The following is a 25,696-nucleotide window of genomic DNA, read 5'->3' as shown; positions in this document are numbered from 1 at the left end:
GGTTACAATTATCATAATCTTTATAGGCCTCCCTACCCATAAGGGCAAAAATGTCCAAGACCTTTGTCCAAGACAGTAGTGGACCCAGGTTCCTTATCATGTCTTCCTTCCTTCATCTTATTTAATTCATACCCCCATTTCAAAAACATTTAGGAACAGATCCATGTCATCCCCCTCGCTAAAGCCAGGAAGTAATTGGGAGTCTAGGCCTCCCACTGGGACAGGTACCTGGGGACTGGCTTTACCTATGGACTGTTGTTCTGCTTGGTAGTCTCTGTACCTCAAGCTGATGATGTCTTTTCTGGTCTCTCTGGCACAGTCTCTCCATCTTGAGCTGATAGTGCCCCTTCTTGTCCCTTTCCTTCTCCTCATGCTGACACTGGCACTCTTTCTCTTCTCTCTCCACTGATGCTGCTGCTCCCGATCTGCTCTCCTGATCTTCAAGCTGCTGAGTTTCCAGATGCACTTTGTCTCTCTCCAGCTGCAGCTTCTCCTGCTCTGGCTATTGGGCTCTCCACAACTCCTGTTGCAGTGATGTACTGGTCTGGACCGAACGCAGTTGCTGCGTCTGTCCGCCTCTGCCCTGTTTCTTTCCAGGGAGCTGACTCCAAGATTCTCCCATCTGCTGGATCTCTGGAGGTTCTCTGCAAACCTGGACTATTCTGCTGCTGCTGCTCATTAAAATACAGCAAATTTACTAGCTGCAGTTTTGTCTGGTCCTCAATTCTCAGCTGCCTTTCTCTGCATAGCTCAACCAGCCAGTTTTCCTTCAGCTATTCAAAAATTCATTTCCCCTGTTTCTTTCCTGAAAAGATTGATACTTTTTTCTCTGTACTTTTTGAGTTATGAGTTACCAGACAATTGTTCCTGTGCAAGCCTGTTTTATTCTTAAACTGAAGTACTACAGAGAACACATTAACAACAATAAAAGGACCTATACACCTGCTAATAAGCTTACCAGAGTTCACCCCAGCCCTTGCATGGGCTCTGGCTGGATCAGTCCTTCAAAACCCCACACAAGGGGTTTCCTTATGATTTTAGGTTCATCACAGCTAAGGCTACAATTTAGTCACGAGTTTGTTTTTTTTTAGTAAAAGTCATGAACAGGTCCCAGGCAATAACCGAAAAGTCGTGGCCAGTGACCTGTCCATGACTTTTACTAAAAATACCCCTAACTAAATCTTACCTGCTTGGGGGGAGAGGGGTGGTGGGGGTGCTCCAGTGGACACTGCTGCTCCCGGGGTAGAGGTGGCCCAGGGCCCTGCTGCCACTCCAGGCTGGGTGCCGCTGCTGCGCCCGGGGCCAGTTGCCTGGGACCAGTTGCCTGATGCTGCCAAAGCAATAGCCGGTGCGGCTGGCCCCAGGGCCGCCCCAGCTGCTTGGGAGGCCCTGGGATCAGCCGCTGCAGATGCGGAAGTCACGGAGGTCTAGGGTGGAGTTTCAAAAGGATAGATTTAAGTGGATCATTTACATTCTCCTCACCCCCTCCCCCATTTCCAACAAGATCCACTTTACAAGTGTTGTTTCAAAAGTCCTTTGAAGTTCCTCTTATCTCCCAGAGAGGCATTAACCCCATCTTCCTGCAAGTTCCATGCAATGTTCAATAGTACATGAACAAACATTTACATTTTTAATACAATGGACCCCAGAGGTATTAAACTTAATTCAGTAAGGTTCCATTTAATCAGTAAGGCTTGTCCAGGATATTGTCAGTCTGTCACACTAAGGACCATCACAAACCTTGCTGCCTTCTGTTCCAAGCACAAGATGGATTTTTTTGACCTTGTTCTCTCTAACATAAACACGTAGCAACACTTTTTTTAATATATAGTAACAAAAAACAAAACAAAGAAAACCCCTACCAAAATAAAACACTTCACTGCACTCTCTTTCCCCCTGGATAGCGGATGAGAGAAGTGAAACATGACAGATATCAGTCACATTGCTTACTGCACTGCTGGAAGTTGCTCAGATACTAAGCTGATTAGCATGATATAAGAACCTATGTAGAATAGAATAGACTGGTGTAATTTTCCTCTCTTTGCTGGAATCAGACTATTATTCTGCATGGCTTTTTCCTGCAGAGATTCTGTGGCACCTGTCTGTCCAGATTTACTTGAAGGTGATGGAGCATGCAAGGTGATGACTTATGCAAGTCAGCCAGGGGAACTGTAATGTAGACGACACTCCTGAGTGCTGGAACTTCTGTATTCTCACTGAATCAAGATGCCACAAATCTTCTGGCTAATATCAGTAAGCCAGGGAGAAATTTAAAGTTTTATTTATAAAAACCAAACCCACAAACTTTCTCGAGTAACAGCAAGGGGAAAAGGCCAGACAAGTCAAGAGGCCTCCAGTGAAAGGGAAAAATTCCTCTCGTGCCTTGGAGATGATATTCTGTGTTCATTGCAGCTTTTGCGCCTACTTTACCTATTCACCACCTGTTCACACACAATTGATTGTGCAGCCGTATACTACACATTAAATCCTGATTAACTAGTTTGTTCAGTAGTGTATGGAAGTGGCCACTTGGGCACTGTGATAGGTTTTCTTTGGGCTGGATATGCAGCGTGCATCCCCAGATGTGCTCATAGTTGCACAGCATAGAAGCTGGGAAATTTTTATTGTTGAACAGAGCTTTAAATTATCCAGTGGTGTATTACTGTGGTCCAGTCTTTTCCTCTTTTTGTTCTTCAAGATCCCCAGTGTGTACACACAGGAGAAATAATCTGTGATTAAACTAAATAGCTACAGAAGGTACATTGAACGAGGAATTATTAGGATTAATTTGTTTTCCACAATCCCTATTAAAAGGTTCACCTTATTGTAAGGTTTTTAAACTACCAGTTTTATTTCCTTGTTATCAGTGGCTTTCAAACAGTGATCCTCATGTGGTCATGTCCCATTCTGATTCACCAACTTCCATGCAGTAATGACATTGCTCGGTTACAAGAAAAATTCATAGAAGTGCAGTATTTATTAAGGAGACAAGATGAAAATAAACTTGCTTTAATGGGACTAGTGTGGCTTTCTGGTTTCATTCCCCATGTGTCCTACCACTTACAAATTTTAATATCTTCAGGTTGACCAGATGTTCTAACATATTGTGATTGTCACAGTTAGCTAGGATGGTCCCAGTGCTTGTCAGTTCTAGTGGAACCAGGATTTTGTCTTGATATTATTTCTACCAGCTAGAAGAATGTCTGACCACCTCTGGCTGTGGTCTGTTTAGGAAGGATTTAGAAACTGATTTTGCCTCAAAATGGATGTAGAGTCCAATGCGGGGGGAAAAAGTTTTCTGCTCCAAACATGCACCACTTGTATTTGTTCAACATAAACTCCATCAACACCAGCAATTTTTATGAATTCTCACTCCAGTATTAATTACTTAACAAACTGATTTTCTACAATTGTACAAAGCACATTACAATTACTCTACGAAATGCATCACAGGAAATGTTGCTATACATCATTTTAATTCTGGTCTTAAATCCACCCAAACTCCTCTCGTCCTTCCATCTCTTCCCCCAGGGAAATTGGAATGCCCATACTCAGTTGTGTCCTGCTTCTTCCCAGCCAGTCTGTCTGATTTTTTTTTTTTTTTTTTTTTTTGCTGTGTCGTCACTTTTTTTTTTTTTTTTTTTTTTTTGAGTTCAGCTAGCTATCTAGCTATTCAGCTCTCTGACAATTATCTGATGCTCACTGGCCTAGATCTGCCAGTCCTTCTGAGAACTGCATGAGAGAAGGGAGAACAGTACAGAGAAAACAGTGCTTCACAGCAGCAAGCAGGTGGATGGAACAAACATATTTAATTTCTCTGGAAAGCATCTCGTTGTACAAAATGCTGGTGAGAAAATTGTTTTGCTTGTTCAGTGATTATAATGCAATCATTTAAAAATATGGCATGTTGAGTTACCATTCCAGGGCTGATCTCCTCTCCACCATTCCTAGTCTAGTCTATATCCTGGACCATAGACATATATTAATACATATAAATGTTAAGAGCCAAGAACAGTTGCATACTTAAGAAAAGTCTAATTTCTTACTGTGACCCTCATCTTTCTCCATTGTTCTTTCATACTATTGTTTCATTTATCATCCTTTGATGTTGATATGATTGAAGTTATAAACTCTTTGGGAAAGAGTTTTGGCTATTTAATCTATTCAAAGTAACATGTACATGCCTATTTGTACTGAAGCTGTCACTAAAGCTACTCCTTGGTAGTGAAGTTCTCTATTGGTAGCAGAATTCACTATTTCCTCTCGTACACTATTGCAAGGTAGAGATGGAAAATCTCTGCTAGGTCAAGTCCATCTTTCTGTCAGGGCATGGTTGTTCCTGACAGTACGGTATATATGCAATTATTACTTCTCAGGGAATTCTGCGCTACTGCGCATGCACAGAATTTATATCCTCACAGATGTCTTTGCTTCCCTGCAGAAAAACGAGTTTCTGAGAGAGAAGCAAAGGGAAGTCACAAGATCAGTCATGCAACCCTCCCAAGCAGTACGTTTCAGATGCCCAGGGCAGCTGGCAGAGAGGGAAATCACTGTGGGGCAGGGGGCAGGACTGGGGAAGACCCGGCTGGTGGCTCCTACTCTGCGCTGGGCTCAGCTGCTAGTCCTGGCTGGGCTGGGGAGGACGGGACTTCCTCTTCCCCTGCACGGCATCCGGGGCTGTGTCAGACCCACCCCCTCTGAGTTCCATTACCATTGCACCCAGAACCCCCCAACAAGCCACTGTGCATCCAGATCCCCCACTGAGCTGCCCGCACTCAGATTGCCCCACACAGAACCCTCTCAACCACACCTGGATTCCCCCACACTAAGCCCCTTCACACTTGGATCCTGCCTTGCTGAGCCTGTCTGCCCACACCTGGTGCACCTGTCATAGAGGGGTAGGGCCCTGAGATGTTTCTGGGGTAGGCCCAGTCCTTGTGCTGTGTCAGGGTTGGGTGCAGCCTCACCTCTGAGTCCATGTCCTGGGGGAAGCTGCACAGTGATCTCCCACCTCTGTGCAGCCAGTGGCCTGTGCTCCCCAATGCCATGCTGGAGCCTCCATGTTTATTTGACAAATTTTGCAGAATTTTAAAATATTGTGTGCAGAATGTTTAATTTTTTGGTGCAGAATGCCCTCAGGAATATAACTATTTTCTTCAAAACAGTCTTTAAATCTTGGGTGATAGGGCTTAAACTGCTTTCCATGAGGATCTGTTCCAGGATCTAGCAGTAGGCTTTTATTGATAAGGGGGAAGGATGGGACACCTGATCTTCTCTTCTGGTTGCCCACCTATGTCTCGTAAACTGCCTTAAATGATTGCCCTCTCCTTGATGTCTCCATCATTTAAATAGCGTGCACGCTGTTTGTCCTCCAGTCTTAGTTGTCCTTCAGTCAAACTATAGTTATTTATGACTTAACTCTTCAATCTTTCCTAAGAATGGAGTCCCTCTCCCTGTTTAATAACTATGTGAATAATTACAATGTGAAGGTCTGGTATTCAAGCATAATACATGCAAAATCAATAGAATCACAGGGAAAGGAGTGTGTCAGTGCTGCTAGGGAATTGTGTGGCTTTTAACCATGTACAGTACCATATATCAGTAGCTTCTAGAATGTTTACTCTTCTTAGTCATGGGTGACACATACCCCGTACTAGTGCCGTCTCCTATCCCCTCTTGGTGGGAGTCTTGTTTTATTGGCTGGATACAGGCTTTCAAGAGCTGATGGTCTTTAGTGGAAGTGTGATTCAGGAAGTAACAAAGTGGCCGCTCTTTTGACTTTCAATCAGTAACTTCTTTGTTAAAGAAAGTGAGTGTGTGTGTGTGTGTGTGTGTGTGTGTGTGTGTGTGTGTGTGTCTGTGTCTAACTTTTTCCTTTTCCACTTCTCATGTTGTTCCCTCTACCCACAACTAATTTTTTGGGGACTGTTGCATGTGATTTCCCCTCCCCCTGCCCCTTTCCTTGCCATGCAGAAGCAGGTTTGCTGCTCTGAAATGATCGCAGGAAGCAGTGTCAGGCCACAGTGGAAGCTCTGCCACTCAGATGTGGTGGGTGGTGGTTTCTGATAGGGATAAGATTAGTTTGAAAACTACCAGCAGCTGTGACTCTGAAGGGCAGTGCTTCTCGTGCAGCCTGGCCTGCTGCCTCTTGGCTACGGCTGCATAAAACCAGAGTTGGTTACTAACAATTCCAGAAACACTTGGCTATTGTATAGGGTTACCATATGTCCGGATTTTCCCGGACATGTCCGGCTTTTTGGGCTCCAAATCCCCGTCCGGGGGGAAATCCCAAAAAGCTGGACATGTCCGGGAAAATCGGGACATGCGGGGCCGGCGGTGCCGGGCCGGGGACCGGCGGTGCTGGGCGGGCCGGGGGTGCTCGGCCGGGGACCGGCAGTGCTGGGCGGGCCGGGGGTGCTCGGCCGGGGGCCGGCAGTGCTGGGCGGGCCGGGGGCTGGCCAGCACCCCAGAGCCCGAGCCGACCCAGGCTGGAGACGCCGGGGGGGCTAGACTGGGCTGCGCCTCCTCCCCCCACCTTACTTGCTTCAGGCTTCCCGCGAATCAAATGTTCGCGGGAAGCAGGGGAGGGGGCGGAGTTGGGGTGGGGACTTTGGGGAAGGGGCGGAGTTGGGGCGAGTGCGTGGGCGGGGCCGGGGCCCCGTGGAGTGTCCTCCTTTTGGAGGCTCAAAATATGGTAACCCTACTATTGTACGAATAAGGGATGAGGGGAAGGGAATGAAAGCTTTCTGGACACAGTAAGCAAATATCACTAACTATTTTGGTGGGAGGAAGGAGGCTAAACTTCATTGTAGAGCTGGGGATGCTGGGGTGGAGACTGAAAAGCCCCAGGATTTGAGGCAAATTCTAGAAAGCAAAAGGATCCATGTTGGCTCATTTTAGATTAAGAAACTGTATAACAGTTGCTTTATAACTAGCAAACTATCTGTTCTTACTGTTCTCTTCTATGCCCTACCATACTGCTGCTGTTGGTTAGTGACCTGTAGTTCCATTGCTATAAACAACGGAGGTGGTAGCGGGGCATTTTCCTCTAGGGACCCATGACTTGGGAGCTCACTTACCCGTCTGGGTCTGCCAATGCCTGATTTCCCCCCACCCACCCGCCCCCCAACTTTCTGGATGTGCTGCAAAGCTTATCCCTTTTGGGGTGTTATGGAAAGGGGGTGATCAAAGGGAGGGACTTGCTGGATTTTTATTCATATCCAAGTTATTTCTATTTTGCTTTGTATTGTGTATTTCAGAGGGTGGGTATTTATAAAGGTTTGTATAAATCTAGATGAGTTTATATATAGGACCATATTGTCAGCCACTGCAAAAGGGCACAGGTCCAGTGAAGTAAATGGAGCTGCACCTGTTCACGCTAATACAAGAGCTAATAGACTTTAGCCTTAGTGCTCAGGGCAATGTCTCTTGGTACCGGACAACCAAAACCGAAGCTTTCCTGAAGCAAAGCCCTTCTGATTTCAGTTGTGTGTGTGTGTGTGTGTGTGTGTGTGTGTGTGTGTGTGTGTGTGATTGATTGATTGATTGAGCACCAAAGTTTTGTTCAGAGCTTTTTTTAGCCCCTGCTGGGGAAGGGTGACTGGAACAACTCCTGTGCCCTTCATCACAGCTAGATCTTGGAATTATGCTAGTTCTTATTTTGGGTAAAACCGCTGGTTATGAGGATCAAAACTGCTGTCCTTTTGACTGCAGTAGATTCTATAAAGCAACTTTATTAGATTGTTAAAGTAGCACATTGACTGGCTTTTATCCAATAACTAACTAGATGTCTGACAGCATACAATAAATGTTGAAATCTAGTATGAATTGGTAAGAGAACTATTACATTTAGGTGAACTCAAGGAACTTTTCTTGGTGCTCCTGGTATCTGTTTCTGTCGGTAGGTCTATCTGTCTTCATTTTAGCAATGCAAAGTAACAGCTAATGTGTGGGGTTTTTTTTTTTTTTTTTTTTTTCTTCCTTACAGTGCCTCCAAAGCCAGTGCATCTGCAGAATTCATTTTTATCCATCACACACCAAACCCCTACACGGAAAGCTTTACCTACTGCACAACCAAGAATGGAGGAAGTCACACCTACCTCTGCTTCTTGTGTGTCAAAGGAAAAACCCAGCAAGGTGTCAGATCTCATCAGTCGTTTTGAAGGAGGCAGGTAAGTCACTTGTTTTCTTTTAAAAGTAAGGGGTAAAGGGCAACGTGTCCTAATTCTTTCAACAACACTCTGTGCAGATTAATGAACTATAATGTATTGCGTAAATGAATGGCATATGTTGTTGTGAAAGGATAGACTCTGGTATTGCTCTCACTGAAGTCAGTGACAGTCTTGCTACTGATTTAAATGGGAACAGAGTAATGCCTCTGATAACTATTTGATATCTCCCCAGGATTAGCTGCAACACAGTGCTTCTTGCTCTACAATATATTGTCTAATTGCAGTATTTCATTAAAAGAAAAAATGTGTTTAAACAAACCTAACTTGTGGTGGTCTGCCTAATACTTGTAAATGTTGATTTAGAATATTACTAATTAATAATAGAAACTTAACTTTTTTTAGGCCTTGGAATACACACTTTTTACAAGGTTAGTTTCTCAAGCACAATCTGTAGTGAAATAAATAATTTGCATGATTAAAACATCCTGAAAAATGTTCATAGTTTGGAATAAATATTTAAAATGCAATTGTTCGGGTAACCTTAATTCCTTTTGTGTTTAATAATAAATATCATGTTATAAAAAGTGGAATCATTTGAAATCTTAATTTTCCTTTTGACTTTTCATGCTGGTTTACCCTTTCTTACATCATTACGCATAAACAGGAAAACTAAATGGGTCACTTTCACTTATGTGTTTATGGTGCATTTCACTTTCTGGTTGTAGTGAACTAGAACATTGCTGCTGTTCTTCATTTTACAAAAGTGCAGGCAGATATTTAGAACACTGAAAAATATCCGCTGTGATGACATTTACTGTTCACATCATTTTTTTAAATCAAAATATACATGAAGGGACTAAATGCTCAAAAAACACACTTTGAGGCAGTGAGAAGAAACATATTTCTAATACTATAACAAACTTTTTATATCTATGTCCCAAGAGGTTTCCATAGTCCTGTATACACATGAAAGGTCAATTCCTCTACTCAAGATATGATGTGTGTGAACATAAATTTAAGAGAGAAGAAAACTGGAATAACTACCATCAGAAGAGGAAGTAAATTTTAAGTGAACATAATCTTTGGTGTTCTCTTCAGCTTAAAAGGAGATGTATCAAATAAAAACAAACCCCAGGTAGCTCTTTGTTTAAACAATTGGATAAATGGTCATAAATATTATACGGTGACCTTTCAGAAAGCTGTAAAACCTCAGACTGGGCCAATTCTAGGAGCAGCGAGAGTTGTGTAGTGGGTATATATGGCATTGGCCTTCCAGTATCTCAAGGACATCAGCATTCTGAAGGAACATTTCCTACATGAATGTATGATTTATTATGCATCGCCAGTCCACTAATTTAGGGCCAATGTGCACACATGCATCAGAGGGCAGAATTTGGCCTTCAGGGGGTGGAATGCATCCTAAGATAGGAGTAGTCCAGTGCTGCAAGAGGAGACTTTGTTTACTAGAAGACCAAGACTATCACAGGAATGATGAGCTTGATCTGTGAAAGGAAAAGGAGCCTCTAACCTATTCGAGATCTCATCTCCCTGCTACACTGCCATGACAGCTGCGAATAGGGAAAGGGGAAATGTAGTGTTGGAGGATTTACAGGAACTCTTTCAGTTTAGGGCCCGCCCCCAGTTTCTGTTTTGTTTTCCTTTTTATAATTCTCCTGAAGTATCAGTCTCAGAATTCTTTTAACAGTCTGGTATCCTTAGGAAAGCTACTCTTACTCTTCCATCTGCTTTAAGAGTTATCCAGTCTGGCAGTGACCTACTATGAGGCCTGTTTAACAAAAGAGAGGAAATGTCATGATGGAGCTGCATGATACAGGATGGGTTAACTGACTCTCGTTATGCCACATGATGAATTTTCACCCATCGTTCAAACTCAACTGCTTCATTTTTGGTTAAGGAGGGAAATAAAAGAAATCCAAACATAGCCATAGGACTTCCACCCCTCCCAGCTTTTTCCAAGTTTTTATCTTCTTGAGAGAGATCTGAGATGATCTCATGCATCTCCTTGATGATGGAAAAAAAAGCCAGGGAACCTTCTAACTACCCTCTAATATCAGGGTCTCCTGACTGGGAATTACACAGGTAGCATGCTTTGATATGTCATCCTCAGGAGGACCAGGGCCGGCTCTAGGATTTTTGCTGCCCCAAGCAAAAACAATTTTGGCCGCCCCCCCCCCCTCCCGTTTTTTAATTACCCCACCCCCGGCCCTGCCTCAACTCCACCCCTTCCCCAAATCCCCAGCCCTGCCTCCTCCCTCCCAGGCTCTCAAGCCTGGGAGGGAGGGGGAGCAGCGGCGCACGAAACGGCTGTTTCGCGCGCTGCGGCCGCTCGGGATCTCCCCCTCCCTCCCAGGTTTGAGAGCCTGGGAGGGAGGGGGAGACCCCGAGCGGCCGTGGCGCGCGAAACAGCTGATTCGCGCGCCGCTGCTCCCCCTCCCTCCCAGGTTTGAGAGCCTGGGAGGGAGGGGGAGACTCCGAGTGGCCGCGGCGCAGGCGCCGCTTCTCCCCCTCCCTCCCAGGCTCTCAAGCCTGGGAGGGAGGGGGAGCAGTGGCGCGCGAAACAGCTGTTTCGCGCACCGCGGCCGCTCAGGATCTCCCCCTCCCTCCCAGGTTTGAGAGCCTGGGAGGGAGGAGGAGACCCCGAGCGGCCGTGGCGCGCGAAACAGCTGATTCGCGCGCCGCTGCTCCCCCTCCCTCCCAGGCTTGAGAGCCTGGGAGGGAGGGCGAGTAGCGGCGGGCGAGCGGCAGCAGCAGCGGAGGTGAGCTAGGGCGGCCGGGGCACATTTTTAGGGGCGGCATTCTGGTGCCGGCCATGCCGCCCCTAAAAATGTGCCGCCCCAAGCACCAGCTTGTTTTGCTGGTGCCTAGAGCCGGCCCTGAGGAGGAGGTATGTTGGTTCCATCTTTTGGGGATGTCTGAATGGTTTTGAGACGTCTGTACTATTTTGAGACCAAAGGGAACTATATTATGCTAAAGCCCTATTATTCCCTATTTATAGTGTTTGTTCATTTTTACTTATAAACATGGGAATTGCCTTACATGAAGAGATAATTGATCCATCCATCTAGTGTTTAATCCTACACACTAGCCTGTAGCTGATTTCTAGAGCAAGGCTAATCCTTCTTTGAGAAAAAGCCTCCATAACACACCTGCCCAGTTCTGTGTTGTTGTTGCGGGCTGTGGAAAGAGAATTCTTTTCATATCCTCAGTTGGCAGTGTGCTGCTGCTTTAAAGCAGGAAGACTGACAGCCTCTGCCAATCTTTTGTCTTTGTATACCCAAACTGTGCAGTAGTAATTTGTGATTGTGAATTACAGTAATAGGTTTTCGTTAGCTTGCACAGCCCAAAAGCTAATAGAAATGGGGAAGATTTAGAATTATTCTTAACTATATGCAGCAATGTAAAATATATATATATTTTACATTGCTGCCTCTATATATATATATATATATATATATATATATATATATATATATATATATATATATATATATATATATATATATATATATATAGGCATAAAAAAACCAAAATGAACCTACAGTAAGTTTACTATTTTTATAAATGAATGTAGCATAATATTCATTTCACTGAGTTTTTAAAAGGGCGTAATTTTCACAAAACAAATTGCACTGTGATTTTAATTTGTTTACGTGCTACAAAAAAAAAAAAAAAACCACAGAAAACCAAAATCCAAATGAAGTCATTCTTCAAACCACCAATAAACCTGTAGAGTCCGGAATGTGGTTGAAAGAGTTATTTGGTAGTAAACCTGCTGTTTCTAACCCTTCTGAATTAATCTTGCAATGGAATTAATGGTCTTCACATATTACGATCAATGCAGTAGGAAGACTGCATCATTTATCACTTTATACAAAATAGTTTTGTCACCACAGTTCTTAAAAAAAAATTATTTTTGGTAAATATGAATTTCAAGTAAAACAGCAACATGCAAGTATTCCTTTTCGTCCCAGTGATTTTACACTAATGCAATAAAACTTTATTTTGTAGAGTATCTTTAATGTTAACAGTAGCCCAGAGTAGGAACCTTGAAAGAATACTGCAGAAAGCTAAAATCCGAGGTACATGCCAGGGACAGATGCATGTTTGGGACTGACTTGAACTGATGAGACCCAAAGAGAAAGAAGGCTTTCCTCTTGATAGTGACAAGGATCTGAAAGAGTGGCACTAAATAAGTTGACTGACCTGGGACTGGACTATAAAGATAAGCATGTAGAGCTAGATTAAGAATATAAAGCTTTTACTATATTCTGATAAAGAAAGGAATAGGGAAAAATTAAAAGAATGTTTCTTGCACACTTAAGTGTAGCCATGGGAACAGAGTGGTCTATGAACAGTGCATTGGACTGGGATTTAGGAGCTTTGGATTCTATTTCCAGGTCTGCTGAGTGACCTTGGACAAGTCAGTTCACCTATGTGCCTCCGTTTCCCGCTCTGTACAATGGGGATAATAATATTGTCCACCTTTGTAACGTTCTTTGAATTCTACTAGTGAGGAGTGTCATATACGTTGTTTATTAACAGGCAGATAGTGGACACCATTTTAATTTCTAGAAAGATGTGTACAGTTGCCATGTGACTTGTTGAATTTAATATGTCATTACACCGTGGAAGGCCTATATTAGACATGTTTTGCATAACTGAACATTTCTAATATTAGCAAATTAAAAAATAGCTTTGAAGAAATTTAAAGTTGTGCAATATAAATGCCCTCCTAAAATAAAACACTTTTAAAATGATGCCCTTAACTCTTTTTTTTTTAATTTCTTTTTCTTTTTCTTTTTTAACCTTTTAGTCCCTCAAGTCCTAGTGATTTGAAGAAAGAATCCTCTGTTGTAAAGATTGCTAAATCTCAAGGAAGATGTGGGTCAGCATCACCTCAGCCAAAACTCCTCTCCCAACACCCACTACAAAAGCAGGGAAATAATACAGATCAAACTCAGGTTGTACAGAAACACACGGCGAATGGAGTAGTAGCACAAAGCCAGATGGAATACAATGACAATAAATTACCAGAACATAGCACCAATACATCCACTCCAGCTTCAGATGTTGCAGTTAACAGTAACTTAGTAAATGGGGAACAAGAAAGCACTACTACAGACTCACTGCAAGCTACAATGGTCTGCACAGGACAAACTCTTGACTGCTGCAGGACTCCAAGCAGGGACACGCTGTTCCCATCTGAAAATGAAACTGTAGAAACTAATACTAATGTAGAGGAAAAACCGAATGAGGAACTCAATAAGGAAGATGAGCATGTTGAAGCAAAGGTAAAATTACATTCTGTATTTTTTCCTTGCGTATAACTGTTCCTATGTTTCTCCGGGTGTTTCGTATTAAAAAAAAAATAGTTTTATAGAGCTATTCAAAAAGGAAGATATTTTTGATTCCCCCCCCCCAATTTATTTTTTTAAACTTTGAAAAAATGTGACCAGCTCTGCAAATAAATAAAATAAAATAAAACCAAAAACCTTTCAACAATAGATTAGCCTTTTAATGAGGCATTTTTGAAAATGCTGAATACTTTTAACCTGTGGAAATAGACCCAGGATATGTGCTGTGCAGTGACATTATTATGTCCCAGTGCACCAAAACTGGGACTCCTCAAAGATCTTGAATATGCAAAATTTGGCAACCCTTCCAAATTGTCTGGTGAAGGAGGTAAGAAAGGGTATTTTTGGAAAAGACTGTAACTGACCTGAATTTGCAGTCTAGTTGTTTGTGCTATGAGAGAAGGTGGAGGAACAAATGGTTGGAGTGGCAAAAAACACACACTAACACAGCAGCATCAAGACATACGGAGACAGAACTGGCTTGTGAGAGCTTAGCTCGAGTATAACCCTCTGAACGGATCTAGCAAGACAATGGGAAGCCACTGGGATGTCCCTGTTAGACACAAGGGATGAAGAGATACATTTATCCCTTGTTGAAATCCCATTGAAGTCAGTGGAATTACACTGGGGATGAATCTGAGATTTCCTAGTAGAGACTTTTTGTTGTCGTTAAGAGGAAATGAGTGGGTGAAAGTGAATTGGTGTTGGAAAATGTAACTGCAAAAAAATTCACATCCTGGTTCAAAATGCAGATGACTTTGTAGTCCATGAGTCACTGTATTGTAACAAAACCCTGGCCAGCTAGATTTGTGTGATTGCCACTTTGCTGCACACCAGGGTCACTTGGAACTTCGAGGGAAGAGAGGAATAGAACCAAGTTCTTGGTCTTGAAAGCACAGCCCACTAATACTTGAGGTAAAAGACAATCTGTTGCAATGTAGAGCCTGTCAGACAGAATTAGCAACGCTCAAGTGTGTATCTCTCTCTCTCTCTCTCTCACACACACACACACACACACACACACACACACACACACACACACACACACACACACACACACACACACACACACACCATGTGTCTCTCTCCCTACCTGTCAGTTTGCTATAGGATTATGTATTTTAGCAGTTTGTGGGTGGAGGCTTTCATGATTTTGTTCTGCTTTTTTTTTTCCTGATGTGTATTTTGTTCCCACAAATTTTGTCTTGCATATTTTCTTTTGGGTTTTCACTTATGGAAGAAACAACATATCACTGGGCATTTAATTTTGCATAGGTGGTGATCCTGTGTGTGTGCAGGATAAACAGTGCATAGGAAACTTTCACATGTGCAGTGTTCAATATCTTAGCCAGTGAATGGGAGGTTATACTTGTTGCTGATGAAGAGCGTTAGGATCCCATCTGTACATAGGTCTGATAGGAATCCAAGGTACCTTTGCCCTGCCACACCTTCTATTATATTTCTTTGCTTCCTGTTCTGTGGTGATGCCTGTTTCTTTTTATGTGCATGTCTAGGCCAGTACAATACACTGGACACTCCTCAGGCAATACGGAATGGGAATCCAAATTATGCAACAGGTGTTAGCAGTATGTACAGGAAAAGGCAGAAATATGAGGCTGCTGGAACATAAAATACAGGAAGGAACTGGGCAAATGCCTGGAGAAAATGCTAACGAGAGCAATCCCATCTGTGCCTGCTCTTGGCCTCGTGGATAACCAACAGATGTTATCTGGCCTAACTGACCAAAAGGAATAGATATAATATTTGAACCAGTTATGGCTAGATGCATTATCCTTTGATGCTAGAAGAATAAAGAAGCAGACACAAAGTCAGAATGGTTAAAATCTAGAACAGTAATACCAGCCCTGGAACATTCAACACCCAGTATATTACATTAGAGATGACAGCTGTTTCTGAACTATATATTCGTTTGCAATATGAACAAGACCTTCATTCAGTCCTGGGTGCAGACTTTCATTACCATCTTCAAGAAATGCAGAAGCAGATGATGATGCTGTGAATGAGAATGGAAAAGAAATGCATGTGCAATTTTATTTTTGCCTAACATCCTAACGTGACAGCAAAAAAATATAACAGGACAGTGTAAATGCAATCTAACAATTAGCAATAGCAGTAGATATAAATTAACATAATACAGTGGTTCCCAAACTGTGTACTGTGGTTCCCTTGGGGAGCCATGAAGAGCTCATGCGCGAGCCACAAGTGTTTGGGAACAAATTTTAATCTATATGCCTGTTTTTTCCCCTAATTAGGACACAATTAAATTGGACTCTCAATTAAATTGGACCTCTATCTATGGGTCTGTGTCTTATGCTGCTGTTGGGACTGGGGTAGCCTCTGTGTCCTCCACTCCTAGGGCGGGCTCTCAGCGGAGAGACTTCCTGCTGGGGGAAGCAGTCAGTAGGAAGTCTCTCAGCTGAGAGCCCCCTGCTGGAGTATAGGGCACAGAAGGTATGTCTATAGTGCCCATGGACTCTCCATCAAAGCAAGCATCTGTCTCTTCCCCCCACCGCCCCAGCCCACGGCTAGAGACTTGGACTAGTGGGCCTTACGTTAGCTCTAAAAATAGCTGTCTAGACAGTGCTTTGAAGTTGTGACTTGGGCTGGAGCTCCAGGCCCTGAAGCCCATCCTCCTCTCTACGCTTCAAAGCCCGAATCACTGCCCATGGCAGTGAACCTCCCAGCCTGAGCCACAATGTTTACACAGCTGTTTTTAGCACAGTAGCGTCAGCCCTGCTAGCTAGGGTTGCCAACCCTCCAGGACTATCCTGGAGTCTCCACGAATTAAAGATTAATCTTCAATTAAAGATTATATCATGTGATGAAACCTCCAGGAATACGTCCAACCAAAATTGGCAACTCTATCACCAGCCAAGTCTGTCTATTCGGACTGTGGGGCTGCTGCGTGAAGTGTAAACATATCAAGAGACGCTCCCAGTACTGGCAGCAGCACCAGTGCCAGCAGATAAGGCAAGGAGACTGAGGTAGAGACAGGTGTGTCTTATCTTGATAATGGAATGATTTTTGCCAAGTGCTAAGCCTACATGTAGCATATCTTTGACCAAAGAAGGTGATTTTAATAACGTTAAACAGAAGAGGAAGAAAAGTAGATAACACGATGATATTCCATTATATCTGGATATTCCTGTGGCAGTATTACTGCAGAACATCCGCAGCTACAATGTGTCATTTATTTTCAATGTTAGTAACTGAAAGTATGATGCCAAGAGCATTTAGAAACTAACACCTGGAATTCGTGAACAAAAGCCATGATTTTTCCTTCAGAAACTAGAAGAATTAAAGCATCTCGCCCCCCTCCTCCCCTCCAAAAAAAAGTCATGTCTAAAGAGGTAACTCCTCAGAGGCATCTTATGTGGCCATGCAGATTACAAAAAGCAAACAAGTGCACACCATTTGCAGAACCCGTCTCCTTCCAGAAGTAATAGACATGTAGAATTCTGATTTGGGAAACAAGCAGCCATGACACTGAAAAACCATTCCTTTATCAAATAACACCTTCCATCGATGCATTGATGACCTTGCAGAAAACATCCAGGACCAATTGATAGAACAAATTTAAGAGTCAATATTTGCACTGTAGCTTGATCAACCACAGACCAGGTTTCTTTGCAAAATAAAAAGTCCTTCAACTATTGTACTTGCTTTTATAAATCTCAGATAACACAGAAGTTAAGTCATGTTAGCTACCATGGCTCAACTTCTGTGTTATCTAAGATTTATAAAAGCAAGTACAATAGTTGAAGGACTTTTTATTTTGCAAAGAAACCCCGACCTGAACAACCAGTGAGGAAATACTCATGATCCTCAGTAAATTCATAGTGGTTGAAGGTCTTAACAGGGCTATGTGTGAGGGGGCTGTGCACAGATGGGACAGCAGCTATAACTGGAGAGACTATTGGGGTTTCAGCCATGCGTAAAGAAAGTGGCAACAGCAGCAGTGTGGAAACTGGATGATTCATCGCCAAGCTTTGGCATCAAAGAAGTTGCACCCTGAAATACATGAAGCCCTCAACATTGTTGTTAAAGTAATATAATAAAATCCTGGGCAGTGAACACGTTGTTTTAGTATAATGTGCTGAGATGGGTTCTGACTACATTCCTTTCACAGTAAAGTCAGGTGGTTGTCATGTGGGAAAGTGTTACAACACATCTTTAAATTGCTTGATAAAATGAGAATTTTCCCCTTGGGAAAACAGACCTTGCAGATTACGTTTGTAAGGGGGGCTTCTTGACTGCATTTGACTGATTTACCTGATGGACATATTTGGCAAATTGAATGCACAGAACCTAACACTTCAAGCTCAGAATACAGATATACTAGATATGAAAAAGAAAATCAGGGGATTTATAAAAAAAAGCTTTGTCTTTGGAGATGCCGCATAGGAAAGAGAGTTACTGAGATGTTTCCAGACTTAGAGATGTTATCAGACTTTTAATTTTTTTTTTTTTTAAGAGGAAAAGTGATCAAAATTCTATTGAGACCAAATATTAACTCATTTTTTCTGGATTGTATTTCGATTTTGATGTCTACTTTCCTGGAGTTGGACATGAATCTCCAAATGGAGTCGAAATCTGATATTGGTAACAGTTGACTCCATTCCAACCTTAGGTATTTCATCTCATGAAAATCTTAGAATTGTCAAGTAATTACACTCTGAAGACCAAGTTTTCAAATCCAACAAACCAGGAATTCTGGATTTCTGTTAAAGGAGAGTACAAAGAAGTCAGTGATTAAAGCTATGAAAATACTGTTTTCTTTTGCTCCCAGTTATCACTCTAAGGTTGAGTTTTAAGCAGTGATTTCTGTGAAAACTAACCATAGAAATTGTTTAAACTTGGAAACTAGCAAATATTCAACCAAATATTGCACAACTATGCAGTTTGTAATGGGCCCACTCTTCTCACTTAAATCTTAGTGTCTGAACATGCCAAAAATCCATATAATCAAATTAGTTTTAAAAACCCAGATTAGATCAGTGTATATAATTAAACTGTAGACATTTAAAGTCACAGAACTGTTCACACTCTCTTGTGTCCTCCTTGAATCTAGTGTCAAATAGAAAAAAAAATGGGTATGGCAAATCACCAAGTTTTAAGATGGGGCAATGGAGCTGCAGTACTAAAAGCTAGAAAACCACTATGTAAACTACTAGCTATATTCCTTGTCCACCAATTTAATGCTTTGAAACATAGTCCTAAAATTCAAGAAAAGGGAAGGAGGAGAGGGAAATATCCTTGCTTTCTGAATTTATGTATCTTAAGAAGATAAGTAGATTTGATCCATTGCTTCAAGGATGGGTGAGTTTGAGGCTGGGGAATAATGTGAAGCCAGAGCTCATAATTGAGAGCTAATTCTGAATGCTCTTCCCTGTTCCTTTTCTCAATTCTATAGCAGGTAGGTCTGACTAAGGCATTATGGAATTACAGGTTGTAAAGGGGTCCAGACAAAATGGTGTCTAGACTTGGCAAAGGGTTGTTCTGTTATTGCTGCAAAAATAATCCTGTATGGAACTTGTTGAGTTTTAAACACTTTACGGGATGTAAGAAAAAATCAAGAACTGCAAATAACACATGGCAAAAGACCTTTAAAGAGAAATCTTAAGAAAATTGCCAGTCTTGCTACAGCAATACCTTCTGTAATAGGATGTGTTTTTCTAACCTGAAGGCTGAATAGTACAAGAATGCCACAGCTGTATGAGAGAACACTCTGGGAGAAGTGTTCCATTAGAACTAACTGAAGACACCCCCCACCCCCAAAAAAGTCTGACTACACATTTTGAATATAGTGGAAAATCAGAATATAAACTATTGTGTTCTAGAGAGATTAAAATCAATTGTGTATTTTCAGTAAACAAAGCATTTGTTTGACATGTACTTTTAGTGGCAGTGCTGCAGGCTGCAATATTGTAGACACACTTAAGTATCCCAGAGTTCATGCATGTTGCAGATGTGATGTGGTGCTTTTGGTCTGTGAAGAGGGAGGGAGAGTTTCTTGTAAGATGAACTTTCTGCCCGAAAAGGACACCCCTTTTGCCACACTTGTGAGATCGAGAAAACAGCTCTCCTTTATCTCTATGCCCCAGGTTCTGTAGCTTTATCTTCCCTGAAGGGACAGAAGTCATAGTGTGAACATTGCTGCATTTCCCTAGGGAAGAGTATTCAAAATTTCATCCCTTTAGCATTGTGTATCGGGGTGACAGCAGTGTCTTAACTAGTGCTGTCATATCTTCAGGGGTAATGAAATCTGTATACCCTTTCTTGAAGGTGGGTAGATATACAATAAATTTATATTTGAAATATTTGGCAGCTTGAAGGGAAGCTGAAGAGAGATAGGAACTTAGTAAATAAGATGATATGATAATGTTATCAGCTCTCATGATTTTATCGCAAGACTCATAATATTTGGTGTTTGCCTTAAAGCCCCAGCTGCTGGAACCAAGAGATTGCATGAGAACATCAGTCTTCATTTAAATTAAATTTCTAGCCCACTTGGTTGCAGAGAAAAGCTTGAAAATATAGAGGCCGGGTGACTTAAATGCTCAAACAGAAGTCAAATAAAAAGGAACTTCAAATGAATTATATTTTTAAATCTCTTTGCTTGTAGGCCACTTGTTATTTTTGGGGTCCAACTAACGATTTTTGAACACTAGTTTGGCAGTAGTGATAATATATAAAAAATTATACATACTTTGTATTTTTCTCCCCACCCTTCATATGTCACTTGTTGTATTAGATTGTAAATTCTCTGAGGCAAGGACTCAGTCTGGAAAGGAAAGAATCATATTCTGTATTCCCATACCCTCTTCATGTTTGCTGGCAGAAATGGAAAAGCTTTGCTGGCAAGGGATTGATATTAGTTTACTTCGATCTGCAAATTTCAGTAGAAACTGCCTCAAATAAATTGGGATGTAGTTCATAGAAAAAGTTTGATGTAAATTCACAGGATGTGTAAATCTATTGCAGGATTATGAAAAATGTCTACATACTGCTAATATTTTAAATATGGAAGTGTAATATGTTTTTTAATCTCTGCAGACTTTTTCACATCATGGCTTAATGTCTCAGTTCAGGCAATAACTTAAACGCAAACTATTTATTTTTTCCTTTTGTATCACCGTAAAATGATTCTAAGGGAGAGTAACACTAATAACTTTGTAGTAAGAAGTGTGTACCCAAACCACATAGAATGCATAATTTTAGGCTTCATCTGTAAACTGATTTGGTATTTGCAATCCTGTCTGATACATGGATTTTGCCAGTTGAGTTGGGTGAAACAGGAAAGGTGTTCTGGTCTGGGTGGTTAAATATTTTGAAAAAACCAGCTGTTAAGACTGAACACAAAAGTTATCTATTCCAAATTACTGGTTGGAATAGGTAACTCATAGCAGCATAGGGTTGCCAGGCGTCCGGTTTTTGACCGGAACTCCCTGTCGAAAAGGGACCCTGGCGGCTCCGGTTGGCACCACCAACCAGGCCATTAAAGTCCAGTTGATGGTGCAGCAGGGGCACAGGGCTAAGGCAGGCTCCCTGCCTGCCCTAGCTCCGTGTGGCTCCCAGAAGCGGCTGCCTGGTCCCTCCAGCCCCTAGACGCGTGGGCGGCCAGGGAGGCTCCGTGTGCTGCCCCCGTCCCGAGGGCCGGCTCTGCAGCTTCATATTGGCCAGGAACAGCAACCAATGGGAGCTGTGGGGGCGGCGCCTGTGGGCGCAAGGGAGCACGTGGAGCCTCTCTGGCCGCCCTTGCATCTAGGGGCTGCAGGGACCTGGTGGCCACTTCCCAGGAGCTGTGGTAAGCACTGCCAGGACCCTGCACCCCAACCCCCTGCCCCAGCCCAGAGTCCCCTCCCGCACCCAAACTCCTTCCCAGAGCCCGCACTACCTTCCCCCAACACCTTGTTAATCAACATTTTGGAATCTTATAGTTTTCATTTAATATTAATACTTTGTGTATAATAGAGAATACTTCTTTTTCTTATGTTCCTTTGTGATATTTCATGTAATAGATTATTTCCTGGAGCTACATCAGTTTTTTTTAAGCAGACCTCTTTTACTGAGGTCAGTAGAAAGTTCTGCTTAATCAAGAAGGCATGCTGTGGCTCAGTCAGCGCCGTATTATTGCCTAGGCTGACAAGGCCAAGGCCTAGGCCTAGGCCTAGGGCGGCAAATTTTCAGGGGCAGAAGCTCCCCTCCATGCCCCGCCCCCCTGCTCCAGCTCACTTCCGCCTCCTCTGCAAGCGCGCCGCGGCGTGCTGTTTCTCTCCCTTCCCAGCACTTGTGCTGCGAAACAGCTGTTTCGCGGGGCAGGGAGGGAGGAGGGGGAACGCCATTCGCTGGGGAAGAGGCGGGGCCGGGGGCGGGGATTTGGGGAAGGGATCCAATAGGGGAAGGGAGGGGGCGGAGTTGGGGCGGGGACTTTGGGGAGGGGGTTGGAATGGGGGCGGGAAAAGGGCGGAGTCGGGCGGGGCCAGGGCGGCAATTATTTCCCGGCCTAGGGGCGGCAAAATTATTAATCCGCCACTGGGCTCAGTACGTTATATATCTTATTATTCTTATTTGTATGTTCCATTTTTGTTGTATAAAATTGTAAGTTGTTTGTATACAACTAAAATAAATCTAATTATAAGTCTTTAGAGGTTTGGCACAATACTGATCATAGTCAGAAAAATGTGCGTTTTTTTGTTTTGTTTTGTTTTTTTACAAAATATGCCTAGTTTAGAGTTTTGTGATTGGGGGACTAGTCAGGACATCATGAGGAGAAGGAGAATCTGGGGAGCAGAGGAGAGTGAGGACGTGCATGGGGATGGCAGTGGCAGCAGAAGGCTGAGAATAGCTGAATCGGGGTATAGAGTGGGAGACTAGGAGAAGGCATGGTTGGAGTTTGAGGGCTTGTCTACGTGAGCAAATTTACCAACAATTCTGGTAAATTATACTGCTATAGTTACACCAATATAACTCCCCCATGGACACTCCCATTCTGGAATAAGAGCGCCTTTGTCTAGTTTACCGTATACCATTTCCAAAGCAACATAAAAGCAAATGATATAATTAGGATGGTAAATTTCCCCGTGTAGACCAGCCCTGACAGGGGCACAGAGAAGAAAGGTGCAGCAGGAGACCAAGGAGGCGTAGGATTCAGGAGCATATTTAGTGGAGAGGGGGCAATGTGGGAGCAGGAGAAGATGAGGGGAGGGGAAAATTGGGTGTCCATTTACCACAGGGTCCAGAGAAGAGACTGGAGAGGAGAATGTGGGGTGCAAGAGGGAGGCTGAGGTTCAGAGGAACATAAGCGGTAGAAGAAGACTCAACGAGATGGGAAAATGAAAAGGTTCAGGAAGAGACTAATAAGGCTGCAGAGGAAGAGAAGGTAACTGTGGGGAAAATATAAAGGGGAAAAAGGAGGGAAGTCAGTGGGATAGTGAAGGAAATGGGACAGGGGGAGAGACCAGTGTGGTGATCCATCAGAGGACCAGAGAGGATAGAATGGCAGCTTCTTCACCCCAGGGGTTAGGAGATGGCCCAGAGTGGAAATTCATACACATGTTTGTGCGGTGACAGGTTTCAGAGTAGTCGCCATGTTAGTCTGTATCAGCAAAAACAACAAGGAGTCCTTGTCAACTGTTGAGAATGGGCCACTTCCACCTTAACACTGACCCCCCACTTGGTAAGGCAACTCCCATCTTTTCATGTGCTATAATATACATTTTGCTTATTGTATTTTTCACTCCATGCATCTGATGAAGTGGGTTTTAGCCCACGAAAGCTTATGCCCAAATAAATTTGTTAGTCTCTAAGGTGCCACAAGGACTCCTCGTTGTTTGTGTGTGTTTCAGGTTAAATTTTGGACCTGAAATGCTCTCACCCTTTGGTTGCGGGAAGCTTCCCCTTAAAAGGGCAAAAAGCAGATGGCAAACTTTTTTTAAAAAATGTATTTGGCTTAAAAATGGTAGGATTTTTTTTAATCTCCTGCATTTGAGGACCCTAACTCATGACGCTTTTAATGCTGCTTGGCAATATCGCAGTTACATTATTTTAACAAGTCTGTTCCTTTAGCTGCTTAGTTTTTCCTTTAATTAGGTTCTGTAATACATACAAATATGCAAATAATGTGGACTAAAATAGTCCTCTGAAAATATGTAGTGAAATGGTTTTTCACACACGCTTGGGGAAACTGCTGGGATTTTTTTTTTTTTTTTTTGGCCAAATAATTTTTGCAGAAAAACCAAGAATCTTTATAGCCTCTAAAGTCCAAATGTAAGACTTTATCTGTAAATTATCATACTAACCTACACCACCCTGTAGTTGTTTAAGCTTTTTCTGGTCTCTGCAGTGCTTCTGAGTGCATGTAGACCATAGGAGTGCTATTTTATAAGCTCCAGTAATACAGTGGCTATTATATGGGTAAGCAGATTCAATGGAGACTATCTTGTCGAAGTAGCTACTTAAGTCTGAAGGGAGAAGTTTTGGCATGCAGCAATATGATTGGTGGCAGCTCTGAAGCTTAAGCCTGAAGTGTGTTTCAGTTGCTTGCAGATACTAACATTTACAAGGATGGTAATAGCATTAAAGCTTGGGTGAATACTATAAAAAATGAGCCGGTAACGGACTATCGAATAAAAACGATGTACTTCAATGTTCTGCAACGTTTGCAAAGTTGTCTGCAGCGTGTGTGTGTCTTAGTCATGAAAATGTGTTTGCTGGAAGATTCACACCACAAATTACTTATTCAAACCCTCCTCTTAATAAAAGATTTACTCTTACAGCCAGGTAGTGGAAACAATACCTTGGATGAAATCCTCGCCCCAGGGAAGCCAATAACAAAACTCCCATTGACGTCAATGGGCCGGGATTTCACTCCATGTGAATAAGGTGAACAGCCACAAAAGTGAATAGTAGAGCTGTTCCAGAATTTTCCTATGGAACGTTTTTCCGTTGGAGAATGCCGTTTCATCAAAATCAAAATGTTGTGTGGAAATGTTGATTTTCATTTCTTTCCCCCGAGGTTTAAATTTTCTGTTTCAAGCTTTTTGTAATGGAGCATTTCAATTTTTCTGTTTCAGAATGACTCCATTGCAATTCTTTTCTGGTTTTTAATATATCATATTTTTTAAAAAATTGAAATTGGAACAAAATGTTTCTGTCGATCTGGAATAATAATTTTTGGAATTTCAGTATGGGGGGGGGGGGGGATTCAGAATTGTGGAATTTCCCACGGAACAGAAAATCCATTTCCTGCACAGCTCTAGTGAATATTCTTACTGCAGCTAACCTTTCATCTGGAATCCATAAGCTGATTGTCTACAGAAAATGTTTGTGCAATAATTTTGATTAACTAACAAAGTCATGCAAAGAACAGTCAGTTTAAACTGTTGGAAACCAAAAAAAAAAAAAGGGCTGAATTCATCTGGCAAAAAATAGGAGTTTATTCATCCAGCTCTGAAACGTTAATGGTAATTATCAGGACACTAGTTGTTCAACTGTGTAGGAACCTGGGGGTGGGGAGTATGGAAGGGTTTGGCAAATACCTAGTAATAATACAAAGCCATCTGCACAAACAGGAAAACTGTTACATGTTTGTTCTGCACTGCTCCTGATTTTTACTTCCTGGTAAATCCTTTGGGAACTTTGTCATTTTGAATTAGTTTGTGTTTGCCAAAAAAAAAAAAAAAAAAAAAAAAAAGTTGAATTGAATTACCCTGAACTATTCAGAGAAAAAATCTTATGTTTTTTTCAGGAGACAGATGAGGAGAAACGTCACAAAATTGCCGATGAACTTTTGCATACAGAAAGAGCCTACGTCAGCCGACTTGACCTCTTAGACAAGGTGAATTTTGCTTGAAGTGCTTCATTCTTTTACTTACATATACTGCAGTTCATATGAGCTTTATCTGTTTGTAAAAACCACATTAAAGGATTGTGGGTTTTTTGCCTTCTGCTAATCCTCTCAACTAAGCAGTCATTTGCAACCACTACTTCATTTTGTTTTGTTTTTAAATCATTTTAATGTTTGCAAAACATACCTGTCCCTGATGGACATAGAAACTGAATCCTTGTGTTTACGTAGACCACAGTGTGAGCAATAGAAGTGCAAGCTTCCATACCAGTGGGAGAGCC

General features: G+C 42.3%; 1 protein-coding gene across 1 annotated transcript in view; it reads left to right on the top strand.

Annotated features, from left to right (window-relative positions):
* Nucleotides 1–25,696, top strand: part of FGD4 (FYVE, RhoGEF and PH domain containing 4) — an 87,251-nt gene that overhangs the window by 31,770 nt on the left and 29,785 nt on the right. The window contains exons 3-5 of the mRNA XM_065400765.1: nucleotides 7,988–8,171; nucleotides 13,006–13,483; nucleotides 25,317–25,406. Coding sequence (XP_065256837.1) covers nucleotides 7,988–8,171; nucleotides 13,006–13,483; nucleotides 25,317–25,406 — 752 coding nt within the window. The remainder of the gene's footprint in view (nucleotides 1–7,987; nucleotides 8,172–13,005; nucleotides 13,484–25,316; nucleotides 25,407–25,696) is intronic.

This window comes from Emys orbicularis, chromosome 1 (assembly GCF_028017835.1).
Source record: "Emys orbicularis isolate rEmyOrb1 chromosome 1, rEmyOrb1.hap1, whole genome shotgun sequence".
Classification (NCBI taxonomy): domain Eukaryota; kingdom Metazoa; phylum Chordata; order Testudines; family Emydidae; genus Emys; species Emys orbicularis.
The sequence above is the reverse complement of the archived record's forward strand: the minus strand, read 5'-3'. Positions and strand labels throughout refer to the sequence as shown.